The sequence below is a fragment of the Panthera uncia genome (assembly GCF_023721935.1).
Source record: "Panthera uncia isolate 11264 chromosome A3 unlocalized genomic scaffold, Puncia_PCG_1.0 HiC_scaffold_12, whole genome shotgun sequence".
Lineage (NCBI taxonomy): Eukaryota > Metazoa > Chordata > Mammalia > Carnivora > Felidae > Panthera > Panthera uncia.
Genome location: NW_026057579.1, coordinates 33,183,797 through 33,198,934, shown reverse-complemented (window position 1 = coordinate 33,198,934; position 15,138 = coordinate 33,183,797). Strand labels below are relative to the sequence as shown.

At 42.8% G+C, this 15,138-nt stretch overlaps 1 protein-coding gene across 1 annotated transcript in view; it reads left to right on the top strand.

Annotated features, from left to right (window-relative positions):
- The window catches only part of CPSF3 (cleavage and polyadenylation specific factor 3), a 38,715-nt gene that overhangs the window by 1,137 nt on the left and 22,440 nt on the right, over positions 1-15,138 (top strand). The window contains exons 2-7 of the mRNA XM_049652564.1: positions 3,388-3,451; positions 4,533-4,630; positions 5,754-5,882; positions 7,106-7,283; positions 8,436-8,525; positions 8,974-9,124. Coding sequence (XP_049508521.1) covers positions 3,388-3,451; positions 4,533-4,630; positions 5,754-5,882; positions 7,106-7,283; positions 8,436-8,525; positions 8,974-9,124 — 710 coding nt within the window. The remainder of the gene's footprint in view (positions 1-3,387; positions 3,452-4,532; positions 4,631-5,753; positions 5,883-7,105; positions 7,284-8,435; positions 8,526-8,973; positions 9,125-15,138) is intronic.

Below are 15,138 nucleotides of genomic sequence, written 5' to 3'. Positions count from 1 at the left end.
GTTTAAATAATATAGCAACACATTGCAAGGAGTGAAGCTCATAGTAGGTGCTCAGTAAATGGTAACTCTTAGAAGAGTACCGATAGGCATTGCACTGAGTGCTGGGAGACTACGGAAAAGGGATTTCTAACAAGCTGACAAGCAAAACCTAGCTCCCGCATCCCGGCGGATGCAGTGCTGAGTCCTAAAGAATAAGTAGGAATTAAAGACCAGTAAAGTGTCGGGCAAGGATGTTCCAGGCAGAGGAAGTGGCCCATGTGAAAAAGAGTGGTCACAGTGTGTGGCTGGTTTCCACATGGCTGTGGCTGAAAGATGAGCTGGTGAGGTGGGAGAAGGGCTGTCAGGGACCAGCTTATGAAGGACTCTGTATACATACTAAGGAGTTTGGGTGTTTGTCATGTCAGTTCTAGAGAGCCAATGAAGGCTTTAAGCACGGATGAGATACAGTGGGAATTCGGCTTTAGGAAGATCGCTCCTAAGGATCTTCTCGCTTTAGGAAGATCTCTCCTAAGATCGCTCCTTTAGGAAGATCTGCTCCAGCAGTGTAGCAGATGAGTGAGTTCAGTGGAGGGAATCCAGGAGGAATGTAATGGAAATAATCCAAGTAAAAAGCAGTGAGGGCTTGGCAGGAATGAGATGAGCATTGAATGAATTGGAAAGTAGGTTTCGGAGAGTAAGGAGGTGACATCTTTGCAGCTTTGTAGCTCATCAGATGTATTGGAAGGGGCAGTTGTGGGGAGGAGTGTTAGGAGGTCTTGGGTTCCTAAGCTGGGCAGCTGGTAAGCGGTCGTGTTAGTCACTTGAGTACAGGAGCTGGGGCAGTTCTGGAATAAAGGTGGGAGTTCTGCTGTGTTATAACAGCTTTATTGAGATATGATTTACATACCATACGGCTCGTTAAAAGTGTACAATTCAGTGGTTTCTAGTATATTCAGAGTTGTAAGACCATCACCACTGTCTAATTCCAGAGCATTGTCATCATGCCAAATATAAGCCCTGTACCCATTAGCAGTCACCCTCCTGTCCTCCCAACTTCCCCAGCTCCTGGCCACCATTACTCTGCTGTCCTTCTCTACAGATTTGCCAATTCTGGACATCTCACTTAAATGGGATCATATGATATGTAACCTTTTGGGACTGGCTTTGACTTCTTTCACTTAGCCTTATGTTTCCAAGGTTTATGATTTGGAAGTTTTTGACATTCAGCAAGAATTTCTTGAGATTTACCACATTCCAGGCGCTACAGCTAAATAGTGTAAGAAAGACAATGCCTCTGCTCTTAGGGAGCCTTCATTTTAATAGAAACAAACCGTAAGTAAGTGGATATAGTAACCTCGTGTAGGTATGAATGTTGTGATAGGTAGAGTTGTGCGAAGGGCAAAGGAGAGGAGGTAGTCAAGAGGAGGCCTCAGAAGGTGACATTTGGACGGAGATCCAGAGGGTACAAAGGAGCCAATCGTGTCAACATGTGAGGGCAGAGCATTCTAGGGAAAAAGAGCAAGGACAAGGGACTTGAGGTGAAGACGAGTTTGGCGTATTTGACCATGAGGTGCCTGTGGGATTTGCCAGTAGAAATACCTAACCGCCTACAAGTACAGACTTGGAACTCATCAGCATGTCACACGTGTGGGACCGAAGATCACGGAGCCTGAGAAGAGGGCCGAGGAGAGGCCCACGCAGTGTCAACGTTTGAAGTGTGAGCAGAGGCCTGTGAGTGTAGGGAAACTCCAGAGGAAAACCAGTGAGACAGAGGAGAGCGTGACTCAGAAACACCAAGGGAGAAGAGCCCAAAATCCCAGGCCGGCTTGAAAGGCAAGGAGCCGCCGAGAGGCCAGCGACAGGGAGTGTGCGGGGCTCTCAGGAGGCCGCACAGAGGAGTGGCGTGGGAACCGAGGGGAATCAGAAGGGAGGCCTTTTAATGTTTGGTGAGAACGCAGCGGCAGGTCTGGGTCATGATGCAAAAGTAGGCGGGAGGGGAGGCGTCCAGGGCCTCCGGAGGACAGAGCGTGCAGAGCGGACACCCGTGGTGGCAAGGTCAGCCTTGGACAGAAAGAGAGCTCTGTTGTGTTGCTATAGGAGAAATGGAGGGGAAATATGTGGGTTAGTTGGGAAGTGAAGTCATAAACTGGCAAACAAGCTGTATGTTTTTTTAACATTTATTTATTTTGGAGAGACAGAAAGAAACAGAGTGTAAGCGCGGGAGGGGCAGAGAGGGGGAGTCACAGAATCCGAAGCAGGCTCCAGCTGTCAGCCCAGGGCCCGATGCGCGGCTCGAACCCACGAACCCTGAGACCATGACCTGAGCCGAAGGCTGAGCCCCCCAGGCGCCCCTAAGTTGTATGTTTTTTGATGCAGAGACGGCCGCTGCCTCAAGTGAAGAAGAAAGAAGGTTGGGAAAGTGAGGAAACAGGACAAAGTTTGAAATCGTCACTGTGGAAACTCTTAAGAGAAAACTGAGCTGGGGACACCTAAGAAGTTGCCTAGAGGGCCAGTTAACGTGGGCGGCCAGGAACTCATGGCAGCACCACGGTTGTTTGATTTTTGTTCATCAGAGTCCCCCTGGGTGGTAGGATCTCCATTTGGAGATGGAGCCGCCCCATGTCTGCCTCCCAGTGAGTGGACTGAGGTCCTCGAAGTCAGGGTCTGTGTAACAGGCATTTCCATATGCGAGGCACGTAGAGTACAGTGCTTGATGTTCAGGGAGTGAATTCAGTGATACCTAGAATGGGTGGGAAAAGGCATCACAGAAGGTGAGGGACTGGAAAAAACGGGTGGGGCTTAGCTTCAAGTGCATCTTAGGATAATTGGAAATTAAGGCTGTTTTACTCATTTAGGGAGAAAGGAGAATAGCCTAATCACTTGGCATCCAGTACCCTGAAATAACAAACCAGAGGGAAAAGGGACTGAGGTTCACAGCCAGGAATAAAATAAGTCTATTTAAATCTAAGCTATGTAGTAAATGCATGATTCTCCTAAAGAAAATGAAAGAATTTGGAAGTTCTTACGGGTTCACACTCAAGTGCTGATCCTAAAAGTATGACCAGATAATCTGCGTAACCGCTAGATTACTTTTCCATTAACATCATAATTTAGCCCTAACATTCCGAAGATTGGATTTAACCTTGGGCTTCACGTATCTGCACCGTCTCCTCTCAAGTTTTAGCAACTGCGAAATCCCTGAACTCCCAAGGGTTAAGTTCCATCTTTTCCCACACTGACACCGCTCTTCCCCTATCTTTGTAAGTTTCTAGAACTCTTACCTGCCTCAGATAAGTGTTATCATCAAAATGGGGCACTATTTAAGTTGTAAAAAAGAAAGTTTGGATTTATTGGGCTTGATTTTGATTGTTTCTAATCGTTTTTACTTCTCCCCTTGAATGTTTGCAGTGGAGCTGGGCAAGAAGTAGGAAGATCATGTATTATCCTGGAGTTCAAAGGAAGAAAAATAATGGTAATTATTTTGTAGAGAGGTTAATAGTACAGCTGTGTCTGCATTGGGGGTTAGGTCTTTCCTGGTACTGTAGCTGTCTGTTCAGCTCCCAGAAAAATGTCATAGTTTGTGTATGTAGTCTGTGCTGCATAATGTTAATGTGAATAACGTAGACTTCTGTTTAGTAATTTGACGAAACATTAAGTTAACTGAGAAGATGTATTCTAAAATTGTAAAATTGTCAACCAGGTCCCTCTTCTGCTCATGGAGGGTCGGGTCAAACCAACTGGCCCCACCCGCCGTGGAGGACAGCCAAGGAACTGAGTGCCGGAACAGGTGCAGAGCCCCAGCCACCCCCATGCTGCCCGGGATGATAGAGCCCTGGTTCGGCAGTGTAGATGCCTAAGTTCGGGGGCCCCTGACCTTGGGCAAGGCAGTCTGCCCCTGTCTGCCCATTTCCTTGTCTGAAAGACGAGAGATGATCTCCATAGTCCTCACTAGAAAGGCATTTCAGTGGCTCATCTTGTTCCTGTGGTTCCACTTCTCTTGCTTCTCCCAATCATTAAAGAACAGGCATGTGCCAGATACTGTCATCTTTTTAGCCATTTATTGTATGAATGTGGTAGTCATGCCCCCAAAATGCGTAGGTAACTCATTAATGACTGACTTTTAAGAACTCACTCCCTAATACGTTAAAATACTTACGTTGCCCTGACCCGGTCAGTTTCCCATTTTTGATTAGCATCTTCTCACAACAGTCAGGTCTGGTAGTAGTGAATCTCTGAACTTAAAATGCCCCCCATGTTCTGATAACCAAGGTTTTTGAAAAAGAGTTCATGCATTGTTAGTTTGCATTCACAAAACCAGCTGAAGAGAAGGTGTCTTAGATCTTGTTTCCTATGACTGAAATGTGGGCTGTATTTTATGTTTGAGGAGTTAGAATTATTAACGGCATCTGTGCCACGTTGACTAAGGACTGGATTCCAGATGTCAGTGTATACAGTCCATCCTGATTGCGTGTGTGATGGATTTGTTATAAATACTGTTTATTAAATAAGTTTTAATAATGTGTAGGAAACTGCGATCCTTTTTTCTCTTTCAGTTGGACTGCGGGATCCACCCTGGCCTGGAAGGAATGGATGCGCTTCCTTATATTGATTTAATCGACCCCGCTGAGATTGATCTCCTGTTAATTAGTCAGTAGGTCCTTTTCTTTACTCATGACACGGTTTTTCAGGAACTTTCACTCTAAAGATCATTCTCAGATTTTAAGACTACTAGGAATCATATTGCAGTCGGGTAGGACAACACTCCCTCTTGGCATCACGGGTTCGAGACACTTATGGGGCTCCTGGGTGGCTCATTGGGTTAAGCATCTGACTCTTGACCCCGGCTCGGGTCATGCTCTCACGGTTCACGAAATCAAGCCCCGCATCAGGCTCTGTGCTGACAGAATGAAGCCTGCTTGGGATGCTCTCGCTCTCCCTCTCTCTCTCTGCCCCTCCTCCATTCATGCCCCCTTGTGTGCACATGTGCGCGCGCTATCTCTCTCTCTCTCTCTCTCTCTCTCACTCACTCAGAATAAATAAGTTTAACTTTAGAGACACTTACTCTGAAAAACTTACTTTCCTGCTTGTAGAGTACGTGAGAAAGAGATAGCATACACTTTGGGTCACTGTAAAACTTGAGACCAAGAAAGCCCTTTCCCAGAATATCTCCTTGAGGTCACGTCCTTGACACACTTTGTAGGAGCTTCATTTGTAAATGTTTTAGCTTCATACCACTGAAGTGCTTATTATGATTCTGGCTGTCAAGAGGAGGTTTGGGTATGTTCCTCCTTCCGTAATTATCATTGGTAAATGTTCTGATGTTTAAAAAATACTTCCAGTGTCGTCTGTATGGTAGAGCTGGATGCATTATTCCTTCCCTCTGCGTATAACCTAGCCTCGGTGTTCTGAAAGTACCCATACGCACTTGTTACGTAGAACTTTGCTGCACAGTCAGCAGCACTTTCTTTCAGGTGGTATTTGATGGATAATACTTTAAGAATTGACAGAATCTGGGGCGCCTGGGTGGCTCGGTCGGTTGGGCGTCCGACTTCGGCTCAGGTCATGATCTCACGGTCCGTGAGTTCGAGCCCCGCGTCGGGCTCTGTGCTGACAGCTCAGAGCCTGGAGCCTGCTTCCGCTTCTGTGTCTCCCTCTCTCTCTCTGACCCTCCCCCATTCATGCTCTGTCTCTCTCTGTCTCAAAAATAAATAAATGTTAAAAAAAAATTTAAATAAAAAAATAGAATTGACAGAATCTTCTTGTTTCTTTTTAAGTTTCCATCTGGATCACTGTGGAGCTTTGCCCTGGTTTCTACAGAAGACAAGTTTCAAAGGAAGGACATTTATGACTCACGCTACAAAAGCTATTTATAGATGGCTTCTCTCAGATTATGTCAAAGTTAGGTAAATACCTCTATTAGATTTATACAGGGATTTGATTCTACAGAATACATATAGTTCAAGATATGGACCTTTTTATGTTTTGAAGTGAGACATTCTTTTTATTCACAAGGATGTCATTCATTTGTCAGTATCAACTCCTCAGATACCCAGCATGTACCTAGCACCTTCCTGGCCATAAAGTCTTTATGAAGTTTTTACATCCTTTTGAATCTTTGTAATTTAGGTGAATTATAAGGTATGCTAGCAGTATTCTATAAACAGAATTTTATGATTTTATTAAAATTTAAGATCAGGTACATGATACAGTGACATATACTGAAATGTTATTTTAGATTATTTGATCAAAGCACATTACCGTCAGAAATGAAAAAGTTTCCCAAGGAAGGTTTTTCCAGTTTTAAGAGGATAATCAGACAAGCTACAAGTATTTTTGTGATACGTACAGCAAACGTTTTTAGCCTTGGAAAGCTTACTGTTTAATTTGTATATTCCAAGAGTAGCTTGGATACAATTTATTACTCTTCACATATAAATACAAAAGAATGGAAGAGGTGCCCTTAGTAATAATTATTCTGCTTAACACTTGAATGATATTTACCATGTGCAGACACAGTCCGCACTCCTCAGCATGTTAACTCATTTAATCTTCATATCAACTTCATGATGCACGTTCTGTTAAGAATCCCATTGTACAGGCGATGGACCAGAGGCACAGAGAGGCTAGGTGACGTGCCTGTGATGGTCATAGTAAGAGACAAAGCTACGATTTAGACCCAAGCAATCTGGCACTAGAGTCCGTGTCCTTAGCCACCACTCCCTTTTGCTTTTTTGGAAGTACATTAGTATAATTTTCAGGAGAAAACTTACACTACCCTTTTTAGAGAAATCTCACATCCTGATATGAGGATCTCTGTTCAATGTATATGAGCGAGTTTGTCACTGGGGAGTGTCGGGGCAGAAAAAGACGTGGAGAAATACCATCATAGAGTATTTTGCCTTAATTTACTATGTACTTTGCTTAAAATCATGTTTTGTAGCTGTATACACCAAACATTTTTATTATCATAATTGCAGAATTAAAAAATGTCCGAGAGATTCTAAATAGTGTAATCCTTGAGGTGAAATAACTTTGTGGCTCCTTCATTCACAGACAGTCTCTGAGTTTCAAGAGTTTAAAAAATCTGACTTTCAGTTTTTTCTTGTTGACATCTTTGACAATTTAGTAACATATCAGCAGACGACATGCTGTACACGGAGACAGATTTGGAAGAGAGCATGGACAAAATCGAAACCATCAACTTTCATGAAGTTAAAGAAGTTGCAGGAATCAAGTTTTGGTGTTACCATGCAGGCCACGTTCTAGGAGCTGCCATGTTCATGATTGAGATCGCGGGCGTGAAGGTACTTTTGCTCTGGCAACTTCCTCCCCAGAAGTAATGAGTGCAGAGCTTTGTGCCAGCAAGCGATACTGAAGAAAGTTCCGTAAGACTTGCAGAGTGCTACACACTGAAACATAGGATAAAATTAAATTGAGACTTCTTCCTTTTAAATATCACAGTTCATACCCCCACGGTACAACTTCCTCTATCGCGACTATAAAGAGTAAAATAAGCTCCTTAAAAGACTAACGTTCTTTCACAATATCATAGGATCAGTTCCTTTCCGGCGTCCTTTAGGAGAATGATGAGGGCAGAACTTTCTTCCTGGCTGCACCTATTTAACAGCAAACTGTGATTTGGCATTCACGTGTAAGCCCCTGAAGGGGGTGCTGCATGAGTGACAGGTGTTAATCAGAACAGATCCTTGCCGCCATCCTTGAGGAAAAAAGACAAAGGGAGTCAATAAACTTGTAAAAGACCGGTGGATGGCCGCACCAGCACTTACTTCCGGTGCACGTTGGATCACTTGCGGAGCCTTATTAAAAACACTCATTGAATCAATTTGAGGGTGTGGCTTTGCCCTTTTTTTTTCAAGTTTTCTAGGTGATTCCTCTGTGTAGGCAGAGCTGAGAATCGATGCTCCGGCGTAATATTGTCCTGAATAGTTAGCAGCCGCTCGTAGATGTGAAACGTTTACATATCGAGTTATACTAAGTATTGCTAAATCATTTATCCTTACTGTTTGCTCAGAGGCACAAAAAATAAGTAGAGAATAACACTAAGGCAGATCGATGTTCCCATGTGAAATTTGGTGTTTATCCTCCATTTTAGATGGTTTTTCCATATACCTCAGTAGATTTCTTTCCTCATCATGCCCTTTTCCTCTTGGGTGTTCAGAGCACCTTCTCAAGTTTATTAATACACAGGTTACCTGTGCTGGATGCGTCTGGGAGTGTATCATTCCCCCAAGTTAAGAAGGAATAATTGAAACACTGGATGGTTTATGACTGAACTAAGTTATACACTTTGAATTACTAATATTGCATCTAAGTTTCATCCCTTGTGGGCTGTTGTTTCTACTGAAATTCACCTTCAGATTTTATGAGCTAAATATATTTACTAGTAAAACAAAGCCTTCCAAATCCTGACTTTCTAGCTTTATTTTTTTTCACAGCTTTTGTACACAGGTGATTTCTCAAGACAAGAAGATAGACACTTAATGGCAGCTGAAATTCCGAATATTAAACCTGACATTCTCATTATTGTAAGTATTAGTGTGGTGTATTTTATTTATTCGCTTAAATGTTTATTTGTTTATTTTGAGAGAGAGAGAGGGCGAGAGAAAGTGTGGGTGGGGGAGGGGCAGAGAGAGGAAGAGAGAGAATCCCAAGTTGGCAGCTCAGAGCCGACATGGGCCTTGAACCCACAAACTGTAAGATGACCTGAGCCAAAGTTGGATGCTTAACCAACGCCACCCAGGCGTCCCAGTCCTGATGCCATTTTCTAAAAGTCTCTTACTGCTTGGCCAGATCTGAATTCTAACATTTTTATTTGCTCTTTTTTTCCAATTAGTATTATAACAGTATGTGTTCAAGTGAATGGCATGTTAACGGAGAAACGAATCACTTTGCTTCTGCATTTTATTGATGTTTCACTTTTGTATTCTTTGAGAATCGTCAATCTTGGTCTCCCACTTCTAATGTGTTATTTAGGAATCTACGTATGGGACGCACATCCATGAGAAGCGTGAAGAGAGAGAAGCAAGATTCTGTAACACTGTTCATGACATTGTAAACAGAGGGGGCAGAGGCCTCATTCCTGTCTTTGCTCTTGGAAGGGCTCAGGAGCTGCTCTTGATCTTAGGTATGCTTTTCCTTTTTGTTTGGGGGATTTTCATAATCTTGGAGTGTGGCTCTGTCAAGATAAGTGCCTGGCCTTGGCTAGGTCATTCTGTCTTTCCAGGCTTCAGTTTCTGCATCTAAAAGCAGATATAAAAGCCCCGAGAAACAGTGGCCCTTGGGCGCTGCTACTGGGAATAAATATTTCCCCCTTCTGTTTGCCATCAGCCTCAGACTTCTCTGCAGTGAGCTCACAAGTCCGAAAAATCTGCTGCCGTTTGATCCAGCAGTACCACGTGTGGGAAATAAATGATGTAAAGACAATTTTATGAATAAGAGTAATCATCGTTTCAGTATTTTTAAAGAAATATCATGTCAGGAAATATCACCTTGTAGGAAAAAATCAATCACAGATGAGTAATTATATGTTGGCACATAAAATGCATATGGACATATATAAAATATATATAATTGGACCAGTGGGCCTGGGCGGCTTTCGGTTAAGCATCTGACCCTTGATCTCGGCTCAGGTCTTGATCTCAGGATTGTGAGTTCAAGCCCCACAGAGCCTACCTAAAAAAAAAAAGAAAGAAAAAGGAAAAAATTAATTGGAATCACAAGGTTAGAGTTCAGAACAGTATGTTCTCTGATCCTATTTAAAAATATACAAATAGGGCTGCCTGGCGGGCTCAGTTGGTGGAGCATGAGACTTTTGATCTCGAGATTCTAAGTTCAATCCCCACTTTGGATGTTTAAGACTAAAATCTTAAAAAACAATACACCAGTGACTGGAAAGATGTTAAGCCTGCGTAATGAGAAAGTGGATGATTTCTTTTTCTATTTTCTGCTTTTCTCTACTTTGCAAATACTTCAATGAGCATGTATAAATTTTTGGGTACCACTCTTTGCATGTATTTATATTTAATGATTCTAACTCAGACATTCCGTGGTGCTGTTTGGGGAAAGCACTCTTCTTAAAGACTGATTGAGCGCCTTGTGTGTAAAGAGCTTCAGTGCAAAGAACTAGAAATGGTCACATCAAGCTGTTGCTCTCAGCTTTCCCATCTCTAGGATGATGCGGATAAGTCTGTCCCTGTTACACTGACAAGGAAAACAAGGAAAAACGGAGTAAATGACCTCAGCTCGAAAGCTGATCTGTGAGAGAGATCAGACATAGTAGGACTGCATTTTCTGCGCCCTAAGCCAATCCAATGTTCTTTTGCTCCTTTTTCTCTTAATTTTTTTTTTAACGCTTATTTATTATTGAGAGAGCAAGAGAGAGCATGAGCAGGGGAGGGGCAGAGAGAGGAGGAGACACAGAATCCGAAGGAGGCTCCAGACTCTGAGCCCGATGTAGGACTCAAACTCAAAACCCGCGAGATCATGACCTGAGCCGAAGTCGGACACTTAACCGACTGAGCCACCCAGGCTCCCCTCTTGCTCCTTTTTTTTTTTTTCTAACTGCAAGTCAAATTTGCCCTCAAAAGTCTCGAACTAAAACGTCTCCGTAACAAAGTAATTTGAAGAACAGAACAAATTGGGAAGCTGAAGCCATGGCTGTTACCGTCAAATTAGGTCACCAGATTCAGCACATAAAAATATAGGACACCCAGTTAAATTTTAACGTCAGAAAAATAATGAAGAATATTTTAGCACAAGTGTCTCAAAGATTTAGTAACCTATTTTTATACCGAAAATCTTGTGTTTTTTTATCTGAAATTCAAGTTTAATTTGGCATTTGATAATTTTACCTGGCAAGTCTGCCATCAGAGCATATATTGTGATTCCTCCTCTGTGCAATTGGTTGTTCCTTTTCCCCTAAATTCTCCCTTGTGGTGTAGTATTAACAGAAAGAGGGCAGCCATTTGAATGAGTGGTTTCAAATCTCATCTGTGTTCTAGCCGTGTGACCTTGGGCAAGTTACTCAACTTTTCTTTGATATTTAAAATGTATCCACAAAAATACACACACACACAAATAGGAGATGTGATGTGATCTTGGGATGCAGTAGGCAATGCAAGGTATTTGAGAAATAAAAGAGAAAACTTAGGCAGCATTAAAATTTTTAATTTCACCAGTAAAAACATGAGCAGAATAAAGCAAAGGGCTTTAACCTACATGACAGAAGTCCCTGTCCTTATATAGAGTTTTTACTTATAAATCAAGTAGGAAAATATCATTCCCACACTCTTCAACCTTTTTTCAGTCTCAGTTTCCTAATCTATAGGATGGAGATGAATTGTTTTAAAAATTAGAAATGATAAATGTAAATAGCATACTAGGCATTTAATGCATTTTCTAAATGCAGGTACACCTAGGAGAACAAATGATACCTTTTGACCATATACTCTTATAATATTTTGGGATTTAATGAGAGTTTTCTCGTAAGATGAGCCTTCCTTTAAAGATACATTGTGTATGTTAGGGGCACCTGGGTGGCTCAGCGGTTGAGCGTCTGACTTTGGCTCATGTCATGATCTCGCAGTTCATGGGTTCAAACCTCATGTTGGGCTCTGTGCTGACAGCTCGGAGCCTGGAGCCTGCTTCGGATTCTGTGTCTCCCTCTCTCTCTGCCCCTCCCCTGCTCATGCTCTGTCTCTGTCTCTCTCTCTTTCAGAAATAACCATTAAAAAAAAAAAAACACAATTTGTAAGCATATATTGCCAACAGGTTTTGTTTATTTTTTTTTAATGATTTGATGGTTTCTTTATTTTTTTTAATTTTTGTAATGTTTATGTATTTTTGAGAGAGAGAGAAAAACAGAGTGTGAGCGCGAGAGGGGCAGAGGGAGAGACACAGAATCTGAAGCAGGCTCCAGGCTCTGAGCTGTCAGCACAGGGGCCCACGTGGGGCTCATGGGACTTGAACTCATGAGCCATAAGATCCTGACCTGAACTGAAGTCAGATTTTTTTTGAAGTCAGATTCTTAACCGACTGAGCCACCCAGATACCCTGACAGGTTTTGTTTATTATGAGAAACTGTTTAGCAGCTTTTCAAAAAAATATAGTCGTACAGTAATATTGTTTGTATGTGTTCAGAAACTATTTTAACTCTTTCGACAGTCCTGTTTTTTAACTGGCAAAGTTTAACTACACAAAGTCTAATTTTGATAAGTCTTTGAAATACTGAGAATACATTTTTATTTAAAATTGTCACAGGATTTAGTCTCTCTAAGGTAATAAGTTATGGTCTGTTACTCAGCGTAAACTTCTACTGAGTCATTTTTAAAAGCTTCCACGTCAGGGCACCCGGATGGCTCAGTCCATTAAGCACTGACTTTGGTTTCAGCTCAGATCATGGTCTCACTGTTAGTGAGCGTGAGTCCTGTGTCATGCTCCCCGTGGAGCCCAGAGCCTGCTTGGGATTCTCAGTCTCTCCCTGTCTATCTGCCCCTCCCCGCCTTGTGCTTGCTCTCTCTCTCTCTCTCTCTCTCTCTCTCAAAATAAATTAATTAATTAATTAAAAATAAAAGCTTCCATGGCTTGGGACTATGATCACAATCTTCTTTTTAGGTCTTGCACTAGTATTCAGAAATAAGTTTTGATATTGTAAGTTTAAGTTAGTAAGGACCAGGCTAATTTTTTTTGAACTCTTTAAAACATAGTTATGTGCCACAAAATGAAAAGGCAACCTACTAAATGGGAGAAAATGTTTACAAATCATGCATCTGATAAAGGGTTAATATCCAAAATATATGAAGAACTTACACAACTTAAAAAACGTGATTAAAAACGGGCAGAAGCCTGGAAGAAACATTTTTACAAAGAAGACGTATTGATGGCCAACAGGCACATGAAAAGATCCTCAGCATCACTAATCATCTAGGGAAGTACAAATCAGAACTACAGTGAGATACCGTCTCATACCTGCCAGATTGTCTGTTATCAAAAAGACAAACAAACAAAAAGATAAATGTTGGTCAGGATATAGAGAGAAGGAGACCGTCACACATTGTTGGTGGGAATGGAAATTGGTGCAGCCACTGAAAAACAGCATGGAGTTTCCTCAGAAAATTAAAAAAAGAACTACCGTACCATCCAACAGTTCCACTTCTGTTGTTTTTTTTTTTTAAGTTTATGTATTTATTTTAAGAGACAGAGTGTGGGAAGGGCAGAGAGAGAGAGGGAGAGAGAGAGAATCCCAAGCAAGCTCTGCACTGTCAGCACAGAGCCTGATGCAGGGCTCGAACTCATGAACCAGGAGATCATGACCTGAGCCGAGATCAAGAGTCGGACACTGAACCGACTGAGCCACCAGGCACCCCTTCTGCTTCTGGGTTTTTATCCGAAGAAAAGGAAAGCACCAGTTTAAAGACATATATGCACCCCTGTGCATTGCAGCGTTATTTACAGTAGCTAAGACATGGAAATGCCCCACAAGCTCATTGATGAATGAGTGGACAGAGAAGATGTGGCACACATATACAGTGGAGAATGTGACTCCACGTTAGAAAAGAACAAAGTCTTGCCATTTGCAACAACATGGATGGAACTGGAGGGTATTACATAGTGAAATAAGACGGAAAGACAAATACCGTATGGCTTCACTTACGTGTACAGTCTAAAAAATAAAATGGGTGCCTAGGTGGTTCAGTCCATTAAGTGTCTGACTCTTAATTTCAGCTCAGGTCACTATCTGAACGGTTAGTGAGTCTGAGCCCTTCATTGGGCTCTGCATTGACAGTGAGGAACCTGCTTGGGATTTTCTCTCTCCCTTTCTCTCTGCCCCTCCTCTGCTTGAGCGCTCTCTCGAAATAAATGTGTTTTTTTAATCTTTTAAAAAATAATAAATAAACAAAGCCAAACAAATAGACTCATAGATACAGGAAACTGTTGGTTGCTGGAGGTCGGAGGGCTTAGGAGTCCAGCAAAATAGGTGAAGGGGATTAAGAGGTACAAACTCCCAGTTATAAGTAAGTTATGGAAATGTAACATACAGCATAGGAAATATGGTTAGTGATACTGTAATAATTTTGGCGACAGATGCTAGGTAGGGGATCATCTTGTATAAAAATATTGAATCACTGTGATGTACACCTGAAACTAATGGGATATGTCAATTATACTTTATACTTCAATTTGAAAGGAAAAAAAAAAAAAAAAGAAATGTTAGCCTAGCCGGGGCTGGGCACTTAGGAAACCTTCAGAGCCTGACAGTCCCTTCCCTTGCTCTATTGTAGCTTCTGTACCTTGCATCAGAGCTAAAGCACAAGGGGCGCCAACATGTGTTGAATGAAGGGGCGTGCTTTCCAACCAGAGGCCGCATCCCAGGGCCTCGGGCCATCTGTTAGTATCAAATCCTAGCTGCCTGCCTTCCAGTGCGTGATCTTGCGCCTTGGGCAAGTGGTTTGGTATTTCTGAGCTTCCGTTCCTTCTGTAAAATGTGGACTGTGTCCTCTGTGTGGTTGCAGACACCCTACGTGAGCCCTCTTCAGCACCCAGCGTAGAATCTGTGCTCAGGAAATAGCAGCTGCTGCTAGTGCAGCTAACTGTCCCCGCCACAGGACTGCAGGGTCGCTAAGGGACACCAAGGGGCGGAAGTCGGAGTCTTGATTACCAGCAGCCTACAACAGGCTGACTGACTAAAGCAGGAGGGAATGTACCGGAAGGTATTGGTGTCCCAGACTGTCCAGGAAAAGTGGGAAGCGAGCCTGGAACAGGGCCCTTCCTGAGGGCAGGAGGCAAGATCCATTCGGAATGCGTCCCAGGAAGGAGTGCCCGCTACTTGTTACCTGGGTGTCCGCCGGCAGGGCCAAGCCTTGTGAGAGGCCTACCAGGTGCAGGGCCATGAGGACGAGGCCAACTGCGGGAGGGACCAGAAGGGACCCCGAGAGAGGAAGTGGCCTGAAGGGAAACAAGGAAGGTCCGAGCCCAGCACCCCCACCCCTGGCTTTCCATCCCTGTGCATAACAATGTCTCAAATGTGGCTTACCCTTAAGCAGGGTAATAATTACTGCAGACATAGCCGACATGTTGAACAAATTGTTGTGTGCTCGTAATTACAAATTGCATTTCTAACACTCCAGGGGGTTCCAAATC